The following is a 16712-nucleotide window of genomic DNA, read 5'->3' on the forward strand; positions in this document are numbered from 1 at the left end:
ATTCAGCCAGTACCCATCGCTGCTGACAGAGGGAGGCTGCTGAGCTTGCTTACAAAGGGCAAGGACTTGTACGTGAGTGTAATGTGCCCTCCTGTGTTTGTTTTACAGCTCACTGAGAGTTAGTACTTCTCACCTGGTCCATGTGTCACATTAGAAAACAGAAGGAAAGCTTCTTTTTTTAAAAAAAAATATTTTTTTTTTAAAAAAGGTTTTAAGTAACCTAGGTTTTGCCACTGGCAAGCTACCATTACTCTGTTTCTTCCTGATGGTGCTTCAGATATGCACATATAGCACAGAGCCATGTGATACAGACACCTCAGCTGCAAAGGTAGACGTGTATTTTGAGAATTTGGGCAGGTCAGCCTGGCAGAGAATGGTGCTGCTGAACTATGTCTGGTGTCCACTTCATTTGTGCAGAGCGAACACATATTTCTGGACAGCACTAAGTTGTACTTGGCAAATTTGCCCTTAAGGTCCTAGTCCTGTTATGTTAGAAGGTCTACAAACAGGAGAGTATTTTTCTCAAATATTGCAGGGTCTAAATATAACACAAAGCACGCGCTTGGGTATAACAGATGGGGGAAAGCACGAGACAGTGAGACTATACTAGTCAATGTAAAAAGCATCAGTCACAGCATGACTTTGTTGGATTTTCTTTGGAGTAAACATTGCCACATTCCGTAACACTCAGAAGTGCGTGGAGGGTCCTTAAGGAAGATGCAGGAGTTGGAAAGTAAATTGCAACAGAGGATCAGTTCAGACTCAGCTGATGGTACCTGGAGCCTGCCATGGTTTGGAGGGCTGAATTGCCTGTGCACTTAACATGCAAACTGAGTGAAAACTAAGAAATCGCAGCCTTTTCTTTCCCCTGCTGGAAACTGTTACTCATTTTTCTTGCTGTTTATTTAACCAAGTGGGGGGTTTTTGGAAGTAGCTTTGCCCTGCCATGACAGTTCTCTTCCTCTTCTAAAGCTCCCTGTGCTCTAAAAGTAGGGTTTCTGGCATTCTCCAAACTGAAGTATGGGAAGTTTAAAAAAAGAAAAGCAAAACCATAGAAGAAAGCCCCTATGGAACAGTTCTGCTTTCCTACAGACCAAGCATGTGAAGGGCTGTTCAGATTACCACTTAGAGGAGGGCTTCTCATGTCGCTGAAAATGTGATTCTGCTTGTGACTGCTTGTTGCTGTTTTTTCAAAAAAAAATCCCTTTTTCTCAGATTTCCCATTGCTGTTGACATCAAGGGGTTTGTTAGAGCCATCAGAGTAGATTGTGGCTTGGAGAAACTCTTAAGATATGTATTTGTCCTCTGCCCTCCCAGACACACCTGAGGAAACAACTGTGGTATAACTGGGTCTCACAAGGCGGCAGCTTTTTTTAACTGTTAGCAGTGTCCATGAGGACCTCTACCTCCGGCAATGCAGGGATGAGCAGATCTACCCCTGCTCACCTTGGCCAAGCAAATGCCAGGATACAGAGAAGCTGATATGGGCTGTAGTGTGTCCGGGTTGCAACCTGACATGCCCGGGAAGGGCTGCCCCATGTCCCCAGGTCAGCCTGGGGCTCTCTTTCTCTAGAAATGTTGTCAGGAGATGTTTTCCAATTCAGCTGCTACATCACACTGGTTGTTGCCATTTGAAGCATGTAGAATGTTTATGATTCATCTATTATTATTTTTTTCCCACCTGTTTCAGGCATGTTCAGAACATGAGTGAGATAAAGACTGATGTGGGACGAGCCCGAGCCTGGATAAGGCTTTCTCTGGAGAAGAAGCTTTTGTCTCAGCACCTGAAGCAGCTGCTTTCCAACCAGGCACTTGCCAAGTAAGCTGGCTCTTTTTCTCAAAGCTTCACTTTTACATCTTCTTCAGTGATGTGTCAAGGTGCTTGTGCAGGCTTGGGGTGCAACCAGGCACTCTGTTTCCAGCTAGAAGTGACTGAAGGGCAGAGGGGAGCTGGGGGAGGAGGTGCTGCCCACCCAGCAGGGCAGAAGTCTGCTCATCTTGCATGGAAAAAGGATCACAATTTTCAGGAGGAAGGTGTTAGGTTTTGACCAGATCACTGCATTGATCCAAGCCATTTCACGGCCCTACAATACTATACCTTGTGCAAATGAAGCAACAGGGTCAGGAATGCCCCTTTTATCGCAGCAGCCTTGCAGTACGTTGACTCATCCCAACTGCCAATGAGGCGGGTTAGAGGCCAGCCCTCCCAGTCACTAGCAGCTCCCCCAGCTTGGCCTCCTTTTGCAAACACAGGCACTTAAGGATCTGCCTGGGTAGATGTTCCCTGGCTTCATTTTCTCAAAGCAATGCAATTAGAAAAAAACCCCAAACCTTATGAAAAGAAAACGTCCTAGTTATTGCATGCAGTTCTGGCTCTGTGGTGTTACATGCATGATTCATGCTGGAAGCTACCAAATACTCAAATCCGTTAACAGGAAAAAAGAGGAGTAGCTGGAGACAGTCACCTCCTGGGTGATCAGCTGAAGGCTGAAAGGTGGCAGGCCTATCTTTTCCTGAAGTTTCATCTACATCTGTCTTACCTCAGCAGCTTTTTGGGAGTCTGCTGCCTTCAGACAGGCAGGTTAACTCCTGGTGTGCCTTCACACTGCTTTGGGCAATGGGTGATGTACCCTCGGTTCACTGAACTGAAGGAGTGGTAGGAGGACTCCTCCTGCTGCTTGGTGCCTTCCCTGGTTTGGTGCCTTCTGCTTATTTTTCTCTGTCGCAGTATGGAGCAGAAGGAAGATTAGGTTATTACACGAGGCTATTCCACAGTAGGAAGTTACAGGGAAGAAATGAGGTTGCTGTATGTTGGTTCAGGTTTGCTGCTGTGAGTAGTGTTAGTTTATATCTCTGCTTTGCAGCAAAACCAAAACTGATCCTTTAATGAGATGAACTCTGTAGCTTTGCTATGGAAGCATGGAGCCAAGAGTGATCTGTAAAACACATGTGTAGCAGAGGGGGTAAATGCCCCCTGTGGGTTTCTAGGGGCTTGTGTTAGCTGGGGAATCTCACTTTTCATACCTCCCATTAAGGTCAACTCTTCATTTGATGTTTTGAGATTCAAATATCTTTTAAGATACATGGTGCTTTTTCAACAAAAAAAAAAGCAACATATTTGCTTCTACCAGGAAACTTTACAAGCGTTATGCTTTCCTGCGCTGTGAAGAAGAACGGGAACAGTTTCTGTATCACCTGCTCTCACTCAACGCTGTGGATTACTTCTGCTTCACAAGCGTCTTCACCACAATCAGTGAGTTGGAGAATCGATTTTTTTCCCCCTGAATAAAAATTAATTGCTGTCATGATTTGTAAGAGACAATGTTGCTGTTGCTGGTGCCTGAGTAGCTGAGTCCTTATCTGGAAATCTTGGTTGTTGCTGCCGGGCTCACGGGTGCTGGGTGTTGCTCTGGGAAACCAGCTGGAGAGCCAAGGTTGTGTGGGAGTTGTTCTGGATAACAGCATTGAACAAAGGAGAGTAATCAGCAGAGAGTGCCTCTGTAGCACTTGGTTTTCCTCACAGAGTTGTATAGTGTCTTTCATCTTCCTCTCTGACAAGTCCTTTACATCCTAATGCTTCTTTCTGGCCTTCACATTGGAACAGCGTGCTCTCCGCCGACTGAGGAGATGGAAGGCTTGGAGGATGAAATACAAGGCGCTTTGTGCTCTGCTGTGTATTTTAAATCTCTTTTTGTCTCTCCTTAAATGCCAAAAGGATTCCCTCTCCATTCGTCTCTTTGTAAGGACAGCAAAAATTGGATTGAGATCTGAAAATGAATCTTTGTCTCCCCAGCGCTGGGCAATGTGGAGAAGGCAGGACCCCATGAGATGACCTAATTATTTGGGTTCACCTTGGCAGCCCTTAGTCTTCATTTCCCTGCCTGTTCAGAGTGAAGTGAACCAAGTTTTACGTGGCTGTCAAAACAGGCACTCATTCTACTTTTTCTCCTGTTAAAGCAGCAAATCCCCTCAGAACTAGCAGAGCACAAAGAGATTTATCCATCCTTGATTACCTTATTTCTGCGGGGCATCCAGCTTGACAGCTTTCCCGTGCAGGACAAGCGCTAGGAATTTGAGGGTATATTCTCAAGTGCAGTATCACGGTCTGGCACACAAATAGTAGAAAGGCTGCCTTATCTCACCCAGGCCAAAAGGCAGCTCGTGAAACCTCAGAGTGTCTCGAAGTGCTAGCGTGCTGTATCGGAGTCCCATCCAAATCGGGGTGGGTGGCAGGCCTTGTCTGAAGCTAATAATCATTTTTAATGGGGGGATGTCCACGTCAGACTTGACACTTCGGCCCCGCCGCCACCAGCCACGTCACCATTTCCGACACCCCTTGCTCCCTCTGACCTTCCGTGCGCACCCCCCGCCGGTCCGGCCCGCCGGGGCCCTGCCGCAGGCGGGAACGTTCAGCCCTTCGGTCCCCCGGCAGGCGCCGGGGCCGTCCTAGCGCCGGCCCGGCTCTGCGGAGCGGCGGCGGCCGGTCCCGCCGCGGGGCTGCAGCACCACCGTGCGGCACCGCTGCCCGCCCCGCCCCGCGCGCTGCCGGCGGGCGCCTCAGGGCAGGCAGCACCCGGCCGCCCGCTGGAGCTGGAGCGGCGGCAGCAGGGGCCGCCGCAGGGCCGCGAAATGGCGGCGGGCACCCCCCCGCCGTGAGGGGAGCGCCTCGGCCGCCACGGCCAGGCCGGCCCTCGGCAAGGTTAGCCCGGCCTTTGTGGGGAGCACAGAGGAGGGGTTCTCCTTGTTAGCTTGCTGAGACATGGGATGAGAATTTACCTTCAAGAGAGAGGTGTGGTTTACTCCAGAAATTGCGTTTACTCAAAGGGCGGGGGGGGAAAGTCAGGACTAACTTCTTTTTCCCCATCCTGTTCTTAGTGATCCCTTATAGGTCAGTGATAATTCCCATCAAAAAACTAAGCAATGCAATAACCACATCAAACCCATGGATATGTGTATCAGGAGAACTAGGAGATACAGGCGTAATGCAGATTCCTAAAAACCACCTAGAAATGACGTTTGAGGTGAGTACATGCTCTCTACATTTTACCTGTCAATTTGAAACATGCTTCCAAATGACCATTAATTTGGTAAGGATTTATTGCCTTAACATCACAGAATTTAAGATTCTGTCCAGGTTCACTGTATGTTCAAATACGTACAGGAAAACAGCGCTGCCTGCCCCTCCTGTGCTAGAGGTAGATTTCCTGTGAGCACATACCACTTTTAGTCACAGGCTTCACTGCTGTCCCTGTCCCAACCCAGGGCGCCTCTTCTCACCTAGCCAGTCTATTTCCAGGTCTGAGACCTTTCAGGGCTCTTTTCCAACTCCTTATTTCCCTTCCAAGTTTCTTTCCCCTTCTTTCAATCTGTTTTCCCACTTATCACCACCCAGGTCCCTTTCTACCTCTGTCCAGTTCCCGCTCCAGCTCCTTGTCCAGCGTTGCTACTTTCCTTCCAACCAGCCAGTCTAACCCCCTGAGCCCTTCAACTTACCAGCTTCAGGGGCTACTCCCAGGAAACCATAGACCTGCCATCCCCATCGGTCTCTCTTCTCCATGCTTGCTGTGATTTTCTCTTTGCATTTGACAACCTGGCTTTCCCCTCTGCTTTCCCATCCATCAGTTACAGGTTGGCTTGGTGCCGACCCAAAGCAGCTGGTAGCAGGAATTGCAGGGAAAGCCCCATCAGGCTCCTGTAGCTCCAGGCTCTACCATATCAAGTAAGGAGTGATTTTGTAGGAAAATTGCTAGTAAAACTGAAGTTGCATCCGTTAAGCATATGCAGACTGGTCTTCAGCAACAATAGTAAAAAACCCTCTTGCCGAACATAGATTTTGACAGAGATAGAGAGGATATTTTTTGTGGTACAATGGCTGCCTCTCATTCAGATATTAGTATTTTGTAGAAAAGATCTCCAGACTTCTAACAAGCGAAATAATATATTTAGACATTTCTAAAGACCATACTAACACTGTTCTGGATTATTCCTTTGATTGAAGCTTTCCTAAAATATCAACTTGGGTAGCCAGTCACTATGGAAAATGTCAACCCAAGCTGCTTGTTTGGCAGTATTAGAAGTAATGAAAACCAAGGTCTTGCAAAGGAAGTGTTTAGGTGACGTTAATAGATGTTGCTGCCAGCCCCACCTACAATTACATATTGCACTGGAATTCACAGTCCCTTCTTTCCCTTATTCTGTCTCTTTGTGGCATTAAGAGTCTCATGCTAGTGATTTTTGTCTTGCCCAACAAAAAGCAAATCGATAATAAAGGATCTAGGGACTGCTTCGTAGTGGGGAGTGAGTCAGCTGAAGGTCAGTCTGCTCAAAATGCATTTTTTTTAGTTGTTTGTACTGAAGATCTATTTCTTCTACAAAAGCACACCTTTTTATCACCTTAGCTCAGGAGTTGGTAATTAACATTTCTCAGAAATACTCAGAGTGAGTGCTCACAACAAAGAATGTAATCTCTTCACAAGCTTTTAATTTCAAGGTATTTATTTTCTCCTCTGAAATAATTATTCTGCTTTTCAAAACATTCTGCGTGTTTCATTGAAAATACTTGCTGTATAAATCAAAGGAAACTGAATAAAAACATACATTTGAGACCATATGTGTGCATGTGGTGGGGGTGTGTGTTGTCTATTGTTTTTTAAATTAAGTAAAAACTGTTATTCATTTCAGTGCCAGAATTTAGGGAAGCTGACGACTGTTCAGATTGGTCATGACAACTCAGGGCTACTAGCCAAGTGGCTGGTTGATTGTGTCATGGTCAGAAATGAAATAACAGGACACACGTACAAGTAAGCAACAAGTTTTAATTTTCTTTGTCTGAAATCCCTACTTGTTAAATCTAGAGAAAGCAAGAAGGCATTCGTCTTTTCCTCAGCTGACGGAGCGCTGTGGGCTGATTTGGGTACCCAGTAGGGTTGGGCTGGTCTCCCCCACCCCCAGCTCTCATTTCAGAAGCCCTAGTTGAAGTCAAATAATCTAATAAATATTAAATGAGACTTGAATGTAGGATTTTCTTTGCATCTCTCTGAGACAGGACAGACAGTATGGATACTTAAGAAGTGATGGTATGTTTCTGTCTAATAATTAAATCTCTCAATTTAAAGTAGTGTGGTAAAATTGTGCACAAATGAACTCTTTAAACCCCCAAGAGCTGGAATGATAGTTCAGGGCAAATATTTGGTTTCTTTTTCTTTTAAAAAATACTCAGATGTGTAAGTACTGTAATAAATGTACAGAAACTCATCTTACAAGAAAATAAAAGGTTTTGATGATTTCTTAATCTGTTGAATACATACCTCTTGTGTCGAAACGATCTCCTAATTCATCGTTGGTCTTACAAAACAGCTGGCTAAGCAGACTTAATTTTTTTCTAAATGTGGACTTAGAAAACTATAATTCAGAGAGGTGAGCTCCAGAGCTCAGGGTTGACCACAGTGTATGGGGGAAAGGAGGAGGAAATGGAGTACAAGCACTGGAGGTGTGGACATGTGCATGGATTTCATTAGGACTGTGGATGGAGTCAAAAAGTACAGCAATAAAATGTGAGGTGAGGCTTGAGTATGAGGAGATGTCACAGCTTCAGTTGGATGGGAACTCTGTGTGGAGATTTAGCTGTTAATCATCACAATATTTGTGAATGCTGAATAATTGGTTGTAGTTGCAAGTGAAAAATAATCTGGCAGAAAGCAAGATGTGGCCCATGAAATATATGTGTGTAACACTTTCTGTTGTCCCATGCTTTCACGCAAGCTTTGCATATTTCCCTTTTCCTAAGGATGGAGCTGAATGTAGTTCTCTGGTTTAGTCTTATCGGTTGTGGTGCAGGGGATGCTGCCTGCTGAGTTCTGGTTTGTGAAGTTTCTGGCTTCAGAGCATTCCCTGCCCCTTAGCGGTGTTTATGGGTGCTAGCTGTCCCTCTGACTTTGAGATCAAGCTGGACTATCTGTGTGGCTGACCTGTGCTTGTGCTGCAGGTTTCCCTGTGGGCGATGGCTGGGAAAGGGCGTTGACGATGGCAGTTTGGAGCGAATACTCATTGGAGAGCTGGTGTCCTCCACGTCTGACGAAGAGCTGGGAAAGCAGTGCCGTACCCCACCCCAGCAGAAATCTCCTACCACGGCTCGACGACTGAGCATCACTTCCCTCACAGGGAAGAACACCAGTAAGTCCTTTCCTTTCTTCCCAGGGCCCTAGAGAAGGGGGCAGCAACTGCTGAGAAATAAAGCTCCTGTGAACAGGAGAGCTCCTACTTAAGCAAGGCTTGGTGCAGAGAAACAGCTGTGAGATGATGAGGTTTTCCTGCCCCGGATTGTGTGTCTGCAGCTTGCTCTGTGACTGTACACACTGCCTCTTTCAGTGTCCCCATTTGACAGTTGAGAGATAATTATCTCTTTCCTTGGAGCACAGAGATAAGAGATGAGGGAGGAGGAGGCAGCAGAATGTGCAGTAGTTCACGCTGCTCAGCTTCCCGGCTCACTTTGCAGTCGGTGGAAAGACAGTCCTCCCTGAAGGGCAGTTCAGAGTCTGATGTGGATAGGAGTATCTCTCCCAGAGGGACCCTAGGGGACATCAACTTCATGTCCCTAAAATTAGCTTTTATGAGTAAGTGCACCTGGCTACAATGGGGCATGGGACTGTAAGGGCCACCTGAGGCATTCGCTGCTAAAGCATACAGATGAGCACAGTGTAGATCCTGTTCATAAATCTGTCCAGCTCCTATAAAATTAGAGAATATGACTGCTGAAATGTCAAGCAGGGCAAGATTAGCCTCCAAGACTAATGCAGCATTTAAAAGCTACCACAGGACCACTGCAGCTCTTCACATGTGTGAGTCCATGTTAGCTGGAGAAGTGTGCACCAGAGCATTTCCTTAGATCTGAGAACACTAAGGCCCAATAATTCATTTATCTTGTGAGCTCTGTGAGGCTCTGTGTTAGACCTGCCGGAGACTATGGAGGTCGTCACATACTAGAATGATACTGAGTTACTCCATGTTTCCAAAATAACAATTGTAGGACAAGCTAATAGTAACCTACGTATGTTTGAAAACTAGAAAGGACTCAGAAAAACCATGAAAATAATTGAAGTCTGGAAAACACCTGCTTAAAGTTTTAAAAGTTCAGTCTGTTTTAATCAGAAAGTGGCTGGAGACTAGATAATTTTCTGTTCTGTTGAGGGACTAGATAATTTTCTGCAGGTATCTGCATAGGAGGTAGAGGCATAGCATGACTTAGTAGCAGAGGCATACAGCTAAACAGATTCAGAGCAGAAACATGGCATACGTTTTAACACAGAAGATTACTTACTCTTGGAACCATTCATAAGGAATATTCTCTGCCTGTGGCCCCTCACACTTGTACAATGACTAGACATGTGCCTAAAATAGATACCTATTTTGGCTCAATAAAACATTGTGGGTTCAAGTCAGGAGTTAATGAGTGCTGGGTTTTCTGGCCTCTGTCATGTAGAAGTGAGTCAAATGACTGGGCTACAACCTTTCAGCCCATGTCTCTTCATGTGAGGGTTGCTCTACTCTTATGTGATGAGCAAGATGTGATTAACTCAAATAAAATATTTATCAAGCCAGATCCTCGGGTTGTGCATTTTTAAGTAGGGTGATTTATTTGACTATTCCAGGGTTGATCATCAGTTGCTTGTAATTAAGGCTCAGATTTACCCAAGACAAATGATTGCCTGAACTTTGTTAAAGATACAGAATATTTCCTGCAGTTCAAGCTATGTCACCATGAGAATCTGATGAATGTTTTAAAGTTGGTATCCCCAGCTAGTATGCTCTCCATCATTTCACAGAGCCTAATGCAGGACAGATCCAAGAGGGAATCGGGGAAGCTGTGAACAATATTGTGAAACACTTCCACAAGCCAGAGAAAGAGGTACTTCCCACTTCTTGTTATTTGCCTGGTATCTATAATGCATGTAAATATTTTTATAAACAGAAATGGAACTAGTATCACTAGATAAAGTATCACTAGAGACTGCTAACCTTTAGATTTGAAGCTTCTGGCATACAAACAAGGCAAGTCGTACTTACAGACTCTCCCTTTCCCACAGAGAGGGAGCCTTACCATTCTGCTGTGTGGAGAAAATGGTCTGGTCGCAGCACTGGAGCAGGTCTTCCACCATGGATTCAAATCAGCTCGCATTTTTCATAAGAATGTCTTCATCTGGGATTTCATAGGTAAGCTGGTATGTGATTTTGGAGACAGGAGAAGAAAGATTAGGGCAAAATGACTCTTCATGCACAGACCTTGGATTCTCATCAGCTAGGGTGCTATTTGTTCCTGACAAGCACCTGCTCCAGGTTGCTTAAAGGCAATGAGAAACAAGATGGAAGATGAGAAATACTAAACTCTATATAAAGGGCTGAGTGTGAATCTGTGCAGAAATTTAAAAACACTTCAAATACTAGTCATTTATTTATAGATGAATGAATGTTCAATAGCTGCTTTTCTACCCAGAAAGAAGGTAGGCTGGAGGTTGAGGTAGAGTAGCAATTGGTGTTGGGGAGAGAGTTAGGAAAGGACAGGGAGTGAAAGGTTTAGATTTCTAGTTGTTTATGAGAACTCTCCTAATCACTGCACTGGTCTTCTGGTGATGCTTATCTGTAGGCCTATGTTGCGGTAATTTAAGACGTACTTACTCCCTTAAAACATGCTCAAAAGTTGAGATACTTAGCCTGAGGGTAAGTGCTTACTCACAGGAGGTGAAAAATCAAAGCTGATGATATCACTTACAGTGAAACCATTGGTAGGTACTCTGGTGCAGCTCCTTGGTGTTACCTAACTATATCAGACATCAACCTGTCTGCCAACCACTGCTGTGTAGCAAAGGTGGAGATCACTACCTACTTATGGTCTTCAGAGTGAGGAATCCATGTATAAACTTTGCAATAGCTCTCAGCAGGTTGTTTTTTTAAGGATTCCCTTGTGTGATTCTATGTCACAATGAAGTACTTCTGCTCACTGGGTTCTGATTTTCTCCCTACCACAGAGAAAGCTGTTGCTTATTTTGAAACCACTGACCAGATTGGAGACAATGAGGAGGCCCTTTTGCTTCAGAGATCTTCATGCAAAACCTTCTGTCATTATGTGAATGCCATCAATACAGCTCCAAGGAACATTGGAAAGGATGGCAAATTCCAAATTCTGGTTTGCCTGGGGACAAGGTACCTAACTGCTCTTCATTATATGTGTCCTCTTGCATTAGACTTTTACGCTGTTGTTATTACCTTTAGTTTTCCATTTTAAGACATCTCATACCTATCTATTATCCAGTACCTATTTTAGGCAGCTTTAATACTATATGAAAAATTGGAGCAAAGAAGCTGTAATGATACATGGCTAGTATCTAAACTGCTAAAAATGTTCTGAGCTTTTTTATAACTGTTAGCTTGACAGTTATATGTATGAAATCTGTCTTGAAATTGTTTTTTGATGAAGTGCTGGCTTTGGGAATGCAGAGTTCCCTTTCAAGAGTTGGTGCATTCCTAAATCCTCATTGAATCATTTTGCCTATGAAAATGGGATGTCTGTTACAATTTTGACAAAACTATTCTAGATGAATCTTTATTTCCTAATAGGATACTCTCCGTCTTGCACTTGGGGAGGGACCAGGGGGGTGGCTTAGTTGTATTTTGGAGGGTGAAAGTTAGTATGTCTAGAAATAAGTACCATTTTTGTCTTGTCTGTCTGGATACATGGAAAACCAGTTGGAAAACAGTCTATTGATTTTTCCTGACTTTTACTTTACCTTTTCCTGATCTGAGAATGTTGCTGAATTCTTCCAAAGTCAGCTGTCCAATTCTGCTGATATCCTTCCATCTTCATTCCTACAGTATGTTAAGTTACCTGTATTTTACTAACAAAATCAAGGGTTATGATGACACAGGAAATTTTTATGTGCAGACAACATGCATCACCCACAAAAAGAGACTTCATGTTTTGGGTTGTGTTAGTTCTTGGAGAAGAATTTCTGTCTGAGATCTGTTGTACTTGGTGCTAAAATACTTCCTTTCATCCCCTTTGCAGGGACCACTTGCTCTCTCAGTGGATCCCGCTGCTGGCAGAGTGCCCGCCCATTACAAGGATGTATGAGGAAAATGCTCTCCTACGGGACCGCATGACTGTCAACTCCCTTATCCGAGTCCTACAGACATTGCAAGATTTCAACATCATCCTAGAAGGATCACTCATTAAAGGAGTGGATGTTTAGCATGGCTTTGCTGAGAACTTCATTATTCCTTTCCCAAGCAAGCAAACCACAATTGGAGACCTGTCAGGACTTGAACGTGATGGTAGTGCACCACTGTAAGGCAAAGCTGCCGGTTGAAGCGGGAGTGGGAAGCCCAGTTTGTGCCCAATGGGGACTGTCTTCTAAAGCTGCAGAAAGCTAAGATGCAGTATTGTAGTTTATTTGAAACAGAAATTTAGTATAAAATAGAGTATTTTCATGTGTTAGATGTGTGTAAATATGCTATCTTCTTTAAGAAATTATATTGCTCTAAGAAATTTTTCTTAGACTGAATGTTCTTGTTCTGAGTATGAGTAGCTTAAACCCAGGGGAAGGACTGGGGGGAGGGAAGGACCGAGGTGGGAAGGGATGCCGCTACTTGCTTGCAAGGAAAAAGCCAATCAATGTGTAAATACAACGCAAACTCAGCAGGGCTTTTTTCAGGTATTGCAAATTAATACAGCAAATATCCTTATGTAGCCATTGTGATTGTTTCACTCTTGGGAATGTTGTAAGCATATGCTGTTTTACCCTATTGTACATGGTCTCTCTTAGTTTTTTGTTTGTTTGAAGACTCAACCCTTTCCATGCACAGAAGTTGAGAGTCGTAATTTTTTTTCTGTAGGGTCTTTTGTGTCACTTCTGTTGAGCTCAAAAAGGGGAGACAAGTGTTGAAATGCTTAAACACTGGAGAGGAGGACTGCTGTCAGCCTCGGAGCCTGACAGTATGAGAGACCTGTTTAAGCAGTGCTGCTGCAGCCTGAAATGGGCAGTGATGGCTTGCTTGACTCACTCGATGTGTCCCTTGCCTGTCTAGATGTTCTGATGATTTGCCCTCAGCCAGCCAGTTTGTGTTGTGGATGCCTTTTTTTTTTTTTCCCTCCGTGTTGAGGAATTTGGTTCATAGCAAATTCTTGCTGTTCTTGAGAAGAATCATTGCTGTAGAGCCACAAACACCAACGTTGCTGTGCTACTGAACTGTATCAGCTGGTTTTGAAATGCTGATAGGTTATGAGTCTTCCTTTATCCCACAGAATGATTGTTCCTAGGAAGTACAGCATCTTTGATTACTTTTTTTTTTAAAAAAAAAAAATCACCCAGCTATAAGAAGGAAAAAAAAAGAAGGAAAAGCAGGGGGAAAAAAAGAATCTCACTTTGGTATTTCACGGCTCCTCTCCTACACTCTTTCCAGTTAATGTGTTAGTAATACAGCACATATATATAGATACAGCTCTTGAAGATGAACTGGGAGTAACTGAAATCCTGTATGCTAAAAATTTTAACAGGAGATAACATTAAAATCATCTTGTGGATACCATGCAGCAAATATGGAGTGTATTTTCCATTCTTGTGGATGGGAGTTGGAAGGATCTGAGGGCATAGTTAGCTTCATCTGGTTTTAGTTTTTGGAGGTTAGTTTAAATATAGGTGTTTGCTTTCACTTGTTTATTCCCTGTGATCTTGGCCATTTCGTCAGCGGATTTCTGCGGATGTCTCACTGTCAGCTGTGGCTTGGGAAAGGCCCCTAACTGGTACTGTAAGTGTATTGCCTTGCCCTGTGCTCCCAAGGGGCATTAGGAGGGACTTGGGAATGGTGGGCAGTAGCAGGTCTCACAATAGTGTGCACGTGGTGGAGAGAGGGATGAGAGCTAAGGAAAAGAGGATGATAATTAGGGTTTGCTTTCTCACCTGCCTTTAGTCAAGCTTCTCTACTTTCCCGTGGTCCTTCTGCTGTCCAGTTCTTATAACAGCACTCACTTTAGTGTCAAAGTTCTATGTGATATTCCCAGCTAGAAGAAAACTCTTTATGTGACTTTGTTTCATTAGAAGGGAGAGTTTTATGTTGTAGAAGTTTTGTTTTTTCTAAGAAAGAAGTAAAATAACGCTGTCAGGGAGTTGTTGACTTTAATGAGGGTTCTAGCTTTTAATAACCATTCTTTCCTCCTGAGCTTGTACATCCTTAAACTGACTAAACTCAGCCCAAATACTGTAGGCAGCACTGCCATGTCACTACTGTGGGTGTCAGTAACTAATGTAAAGGCTGTGGACGGTGTCATGAATTAGTAGCCAGAGCCCACAGCTGTGTGACATCTCTTACATTTCCAGAAATGTGAAATTTGGGGTGTTCGGGTTTTCTGTGTGGCCAGGCAAGTCTGCTTAAAGTCAGCAGAAGATGCGTGACAACCCTTCAGCAGCAATTGAAGATGCATCCCTAGTACTTAACTCTATTGATAAATTATACATTTAGCACCAGAAACCATGTGGCAGCATTATTTGGTAATGACTGCTTAGGATGTTTTGATTTCTATTACAACCCAGGCCTTTTATGTCTAATGACTGCTATACATGATTTTTTCACGCCCAACCCAGTCTAAGTGACTTTCATTTTACTGAAATAATAACCTCTTTAGTCATTGGATTTCTTCACAGCATCATCTGCATTTGCTATCTGGATACTTCTCAAAAGTATACTGCTGCATACTTCTCCAAAGACTATGACTTAAGCAGTCGTAATGTTATCCAACATGGCACGGGTTAAGTGCAAGCAGGATAAAGTAGAAATGTGGGCACCTCTAAAGGTCAAGCATAGATGAATAAACCACACACAGAGAAAAGGGCAATAACTACATGAAGTCTTTCTTAAGTTAAAATAAGTCAAACCCTGAGAAAATTTAAAATTCAAAACAGACCCTTTCCCCCCTTTCAAACTACATTAAAGAACCTTTAGCACTTAACTTGAACACAACTTCACATCAGCTTTTTCAGCAAGCGTTGACTTGTTTGTTTTGTCAGGTTTCACATCATAATAATAATACAATAAAAATTATGTATGTCTAATATTTCCTTCTAGGCAATAAAACACCCTAAGATATGTTGAAAGGGGCACAGCTGAGTGCCTCAAATTCCCAGAAGTCTCGTTATTCGACAACGTTGGGAGTACGGTTCTTGGTAGTGAATTTTTATTCTACCATGTATGATTTTATTTTTTTTTTAGTAGACTACTTTTGTTTATTGGAAACTGTGAGTTTTTTTCTGTAAGGTTTACAGAAATCATTCTACCCACTAGAATGGTGAGAAACGCATCAGGATTCTTCTAAGCTAATGCAGTTTTTAACTTCAGTGTTAAAGCACCTTCTTTGGTTGAGAAAGGGAATCTTGGAAAAGACCAAAGCTCTCTGGTATCTGCTTTTTTTTAAAAAAAATTTCCTATCCAATACCTGTCTGCAGATGTCTGAGTCCTGTTATACTAACATCCAGCATGGTAACTTGAGGGAGTCAGAGAATCAAATGCCTCACTATGTACAAAATGTGTATTTATAATTCTCTGAAACGAATGAAATTCTGCTGTTTAGTGAAAAATCTACTCATGTTATTCTGAGTTGGTTTGTGTAATTAGATATCATTGTTCAAAAATGTCTTTTTAGAATAGTTGTGCAACGGCATATTTGAGAAAATTCCTTCTTTCAATCAAATGAAGGTGTCCATCTTAAGGGGAAATATTGTATGTTACACTTGAAATGTACAAATGTGCCCTGTATAGCTTAAAATAATCCTTAAATGTCTCCATTAAGTATATTTTGACTTTACATTATTACTAACTGAATAAGAACTGGATTATTTTCAAGACAACATTAGTAAAAGTATTGTTAATATCAAGCACTTTAACATACATACCACAAACTGACATGGGTTTTTCAGGTTTTGAAGTACATTGAAATACAGCTTTTCATGCTATGTCCTTTACAAATAAAACTCTGAGAATAATGGTTGGTGTCACTTTCTCCTTGCAGAGGAGCCAAGGGATTCAAGTCTCAAGCCAAAGAGCTGATCTGAAGCTGGAGGGCATGTCTCATCAAGGGAACAAGTTGAAGAAAATGGTTCAGCTGCTAGTGACTCCTGTACTGAGAACTTGCTGGAGCAAAGAGGGGGAGGGAGGGCATGAGGTTCTGCTCTCAAAACCTGTCCTTCTGCCTCCCCTGACACAAAAGCCTGACTGCACCAAGCCTGACCAGCTCTTCATTTTCAAGGCTTAGGTGTGAAGCATGGCTGATTGAAGGGAAGAAATGGGATCTCGGTGAAGTTTAGCTCTTACCGGTGCAGCATTTGCTAGGCAGCCTGGGTTGCTCTTCCTTAGTATCTGGAGTGCGTGGGGAGAAGGGGGTTGGGATCCTGTTGGCAGCAAAATGGGAAGCGTGGGATTAACTGCAGCCGAGGGTCTCTTGACATGGGTTGCTCTGATATTTGAACTCAGGGTTAAAAAGCTGGAATGAAGCTCATGCCCTCCAGTCTGTCAGTTAGCACATCCCATAAGAGGTTGATAGAGAAGAGAGAGATGGGTGCCTGCAGCAAAAAAAAGGTGCAAGAGAATGATAGTGAAATTCCCTGCTTAGTAATTAAAGGCTTTTCTAAGTTGGACTGGATTTTCAGAAATTCCCCCCGCCCTGTCCCTCC

At 43.4% G+C, this 16712-nt stretch overlaps 1 protein-coding gene across 5 annotated transcripts in view; it reads left to right on the plus strand.

Moving 5' to 3' along the window:
• Positions 1-16025, plus strand: part of DENND5B (DENN domain containing 5B) — a 117683-nt gene extending 101658 nt beyond the window's left edge. For all 5 annotated transcript variants that reach the window (XM_074871573.1, XM_074871577.1, XM_074871572.1 and 2 more), the window contains 9 exons: positions 1691-1819; positions 3132-3253; positions 4876-5021; positions 6682-6800; positions 7985-8172; positions 9822-9904; positions 10083-10209; positions 11022-11196; positions 12059-16025. In XM_074871573.1, the coding sequence (XP_074727674.1) occupies positions 1691-1819; positions 3132-3253; positions 4876-5021; positions 6682-6800; positions 7985-8172; positions 9822-9904; positions 10083-10209; positions 11022-11196; positions 12059-12242 (1273 nt within the window). In that variant the 3' untranslated portion in view covers positions 12243-16025. The remainder of the gene's footprint in view (positions 1-1690; positions 1820-3131; positions 3254-4875; positions 5022-6681; positions 6801-7984; positions 8173-9821; positions 9905-10082; positions 10210-11021; positions 11197-12058) is intronic.
• Positions 16026-16712: the final 687 nt, after the last annotated feature.

The sequence above is a fragment of the Strix uralensis genome, chromosome 5, assembly GCF_047716275.1.
Source record: "Strix uralensis isolate ZFMK-TIS-50842 chromosome 5, bStrUra1, whole genome shotgun sequence".
Classification (NCBI taxonomy): domain Eukaryota; kingdom Metazoa; phylum Chordata; class Aves; order Strigiformes; family Strigidae; genus Strix; species Strix uralensis.